The sequence below is a fragment of the Morone saxatilis genome, unplaced genomic scaffold (assembly GCF_004916995.1).
Source record: "Morone saxatilis isolate NCDOM2014 unplaced genomic scaffold, NCSU_SB_2.0 Contig9, whole genome shotgun sequence".
Lineage (NCBI taxonomy): Eukaryota > Metazoa > Chordata > Actinopteri > Moronidae > Morone > Morone saxatilis.
The window spans coordinates 9,199,472-9,203,467 of record NW_023340268.1 but is presented as its reverse complement, the minus strand read 5'-3'; the positions used below and the strand labels follow the sequence as shown (position 1 = coordinate 9,203,467).

Below are 3,996 nucleotides of genomic sequence, written 5' to 3'. Positions count from 1 at the left end.
ACACACACACACACACCTCTTGTTGTGTTTTGTTGTGCATTGTAACTGAGTGTGACCCCCTTTTTTCTTTGTGTGTGTGTTTCTGTCAGAGGGAGGAGCTGTGGAGTGTCTGTGTGGACTCAGGAGAAGTGTGTATTTGGAACATTAGGGACACTAGCAAACCATTCCACCGTGTGTCTCTACAGGACTGCACCGGATGTTACTGCATGATCAAAGTTAAAAACCAGGTTAATATACTAATGCACACACATAACACACAGAAATCACCTAAATGCATTATAATGGTGGTAGTGACAAGATATAAAACCACATTATCTGCCTCTCATCTCTCCAGGTGTGGGTTGGCGGTGTTGGCCGCAGTTCTACCAAAGGGAAGATTTACATCCTGGACACAGAGCGCCACCAGGTCCAAAAGGAGCTTCACGGCCACAACGACAAGGTGACGGCGCTCTGCTCCGCCGAGGATCGATACGTCCTCAGTGGAGCTGCCAAACACGACGGAAAGATTGCCATCTGGAAGGTGGAGTAGAGCCATCGGCTGCCTGGAAATGGACCTATTTTAAAGTTGGAGTTCTTAACACCACCGTGCTGTGAACCAACTAAAGGACCCCAGGTTGAGAATCTGTGGGAAAAGGAGTGAAGATCTGTGTTTTTGGAAACCTCGACTTCATGCTGCATCTCAGAGCTTTGAAGGAATCATGTGAAGCAACCAGTTTACGTAAAGTGACACCAACTGAGCAGCTTCTGCCGCCTGCTATGAAGTAGTGATTAGAAATACTAACAGTACTAACACGTTATTTTTTTCGGGAGTATGAAGGACAAACGAAGACTGAAAAAAAAGAGAAGTGGACACAGGTTCTTGTTGGATATGTTTTTTGTTTTTTTTATCCAAAGTTCACTTTCTGAAGGTTTAAACATTTTTAGTGTTGTCATACCATTCCTTATTTAATGCTCTACCTTGTTTTGTAGCGAGTCCGATCACACTAGTATTATGTGGGAACATTGTGTGACTGAGCCTCTCCTCCAGCTGTGTTTTTGAGGTGGGTCTCTGCAGCTCAAAGGAGTCAAACTACCCTGAAAACAAAACCTGTGATTGGAGATTTCACCATCACAGTGGGGAGGGAAAGCCCTGCAAAATATTTTGATGGAAGTTATGCTTTAACGGACAATGTCCAGTGAGGAGGTGACGAGAAATGTGATGAAAGATTATACAAAATTAGGAGCTGGACTCATTACATGTGAAACAGTGATATGTGTGTTTCAAAGCATCTCAAGAGAAACACGTTTTAGTCCTGAGTGGAATTAGATTTAAAAAGACACATGAAATAAGGACTAACAGTGACCTGCAGTGTTTCGCACTTATTGTATATCTTTATCAAATACTTCATACTTCAATACCTCATTGTTAGACAAAGTTTCTACATTTTTCTCTATTTATTTCCCTATACCTTAAGTTTTTATCTGTATTCCCGGGTTAACAAGTAAAGGCAAAATGTTTTCGACAGAAGATGTGGACACTTTAGTCAACATTCCTGGCTGTAAAATGCTTTATGCATATTAAAAAATGTAGTTATTTATACTTTTAAGTATAAAAAAAACCTGAAATTTCCTCCTATATGTTGAAATCTATTTATAATCTGTAGACATTTGTGTTTTGTGTATTTTCTAAGGAGTATCTGACTAGTTTTTATTACAGAAGTGTTATTTTCATTAAGTGGAACAGTACAACTGAACTTTTTTTTGGATTTTCACCTTTTTCTATCTTTTACAGCCTGTTTTTCTCTTCAAAAAGTTAACTTTCTGGGACACTTGAACAATCAGAGTTAAGAAGTCGACACTATTGTTTCACAAAAAGTATCACAAGTGGTGTAATTTTGGTTCGTATCACCATTCAAAGGTTCAATTTATCTTTTATTGTGTACACTGTATATAAATAGTGAGCATAAAATATATTCCTCTTGTAAACTAAATGGTGAAAAACAACTCAACCACTGACATATTTTGTTTTTTTTTATGAATATTGTCACTTTTATAAAACTTGAAATGTATATGAAAGTGTATATCTCCAACCTTTTAATATCAAGATTTTCTAACATTTAACCAGCAGTGAACAAAGCAAATACACCCTTTCAAAGGAAATCTTCAGTTTGTCTTTATTTGTAACCAGAACAAGTTTTAAGTTACTCTGTATGGTTCCCAACAGGGAGGTCACAGAGGGGTGATGGGTAATGAGTGGATGTTGCTATAGTTCAAATGGTCATAAGTCATAATTTCAAAGTTTAATGTATGTATTACTGTTTCCATCCCCATTTGTCTGCAATTCCTAGAGTTCACCAGTAGAGGGTGCTGTTTGATACCAAGAGACGTTAAAGTGGGACCAAGTTCACAGCACAGAACTCACAATATTAACATAACAGGGCTATTTTCTTTATCAGTTATCCCACCAATTATTTTCTCTGGTTCAATCGATGAAATGTTAGAAAACAGTGGAAAAATGGCCATTATCATTTTCATGACTTTAATTGTCAGTGTCCACAACCACCATTATTCATATATGACATAGAAAAAAAGAAGAAATGCAGCAAATCCTCATATCTCAGAAGATATAAAATATACCGGTGTGTGCAGGTTTGCTGCTCTGTGAATGACCTCTGACCTCTCAGTGGAGCCGGTCAAGGTGTTTTTACATCAAATCTCCACTGAAACTCCCTTCCAGTCCTTTAAATCAGTGGTTCTAAAACTGAGGGTCGGGACCCCTAGTAGGAGTCACCAAAGCTTCATATGGGGTCACGAGGCCTTCTTGATTTTAAAGCGTGCTGGAAAGCTTAAAAACTGTACACAGTAGGCCTGTATTTCAGTAAATTGTCTAATAGGACAAAGACCAAGCATCAGGGACAAGAAAACACTGACTTTGTCAAAAATAAGCCTATTGAGTCTGTATGATTGTTTAAAAAAAAAAAAAAGAACTGTAATACAGACAAAATTGTATTAAAAGTTCTCTAAACAGGAAATAATCTGCTTAAAATTCATCCAAATCTTATTTCATCTCATTTTACACAAACATACAATTCACTACTTAGGTTTATTGTTTTGAATATAATATATATAATCCATAAAATATGTCGCCTAAGAAGGGGGTCACTGCTTTAAATTTGTGTGTGGATGTGCAGTTCTGCTGTATCTTTGTGCGAGTGTTTGTGTGCTGGACATTGTTTTACAAAAAGACGTAAGAAGCTGTTTATCTCTCACCGTGCAGCTCCACTGCCTCAGCTGCAGTGGAAGATAAGTTGCTTTCTGCATCTCCTGCAGCTCTTAATCAGTTTCCTTTAATCCATAAACTTTTACTTACAGGAAGCAAGAGCTCGATTTTAAAAGGGTCGGAGAAAAAAAACCCAAAACAAACACGATTGCTGTTTGCGCTGCAACTTAAAACCTGACTTGAAAAACTTGTTGAAACAGTAACTGTAGTCAACAGAGGAACAGTCCTCTGCAGAACAATGCTACAAAGAAAAGAGAAGTTCCTCTTTACTTCAATAGAACTGAAGCAGCTAGTGCAGTTTTGATTTAGATCTATTTGTGATTGGGGAAAAAAGAACAAATCAAAAGACAAATGTACAAGGTGTGTGGTTGTTGTTGTCAGTGGAGGGAGCTGCCTTCAACTGGAGCCTAAGACATGTTATTTTATATTTTTCTGTCAATAAATGCCATTTAAAAAAAACACTTGCCTACCTTTCACTTTTAGTTCCTACTGAGAAAAAGCCCCTGAAAACTTCAAGAAAATGAAGGAGGAGGAGCAGACAGCCTGGGACAGGTCAGGTTGCATGATTAGGTGGCTCTAATTATAAAGTGGTTTAAAATTAGCATCTGTGAGTGGTGTTTAAATGTAAAGCAGGTAAGAGAGAGGGTTTTAAAAAAAAAAGAGGGTTTGAGGACATTTAGTAGAATAATCTTCATCACTTTGTAATCAACCACGTATGAGGAGGTTTACTTGTAGTG

General features: G+C 37.8%; 1 protein-coding gene across 1 annotated transcript in view; it reads left to right on the top strand.

The window, feature by feature from the left end:
* Positions 1–3,718, top strand: part of dennd3a (DENN/MADD domain containing 3a) — a 23,606-nt gene extending 19,888 nt beyond the window's left edge. Inside the window, exons 29-30 of the mRNA XM_035681183.1 lie at positions 90–227; positions 335–3,718. Coding sequence (XP_035537076.1) covers positions 90–227; positions 335–529 — 333 coding nt within the window. The 3' untranslated portion in view covers positions 530–3,718. The remainder of the gene's footprint in view (positions 1–89; positions 228–334) is intronic.
* The last annotated feature ends 278 nt before the right edge of the window (positions 3,719–3,996 follow it).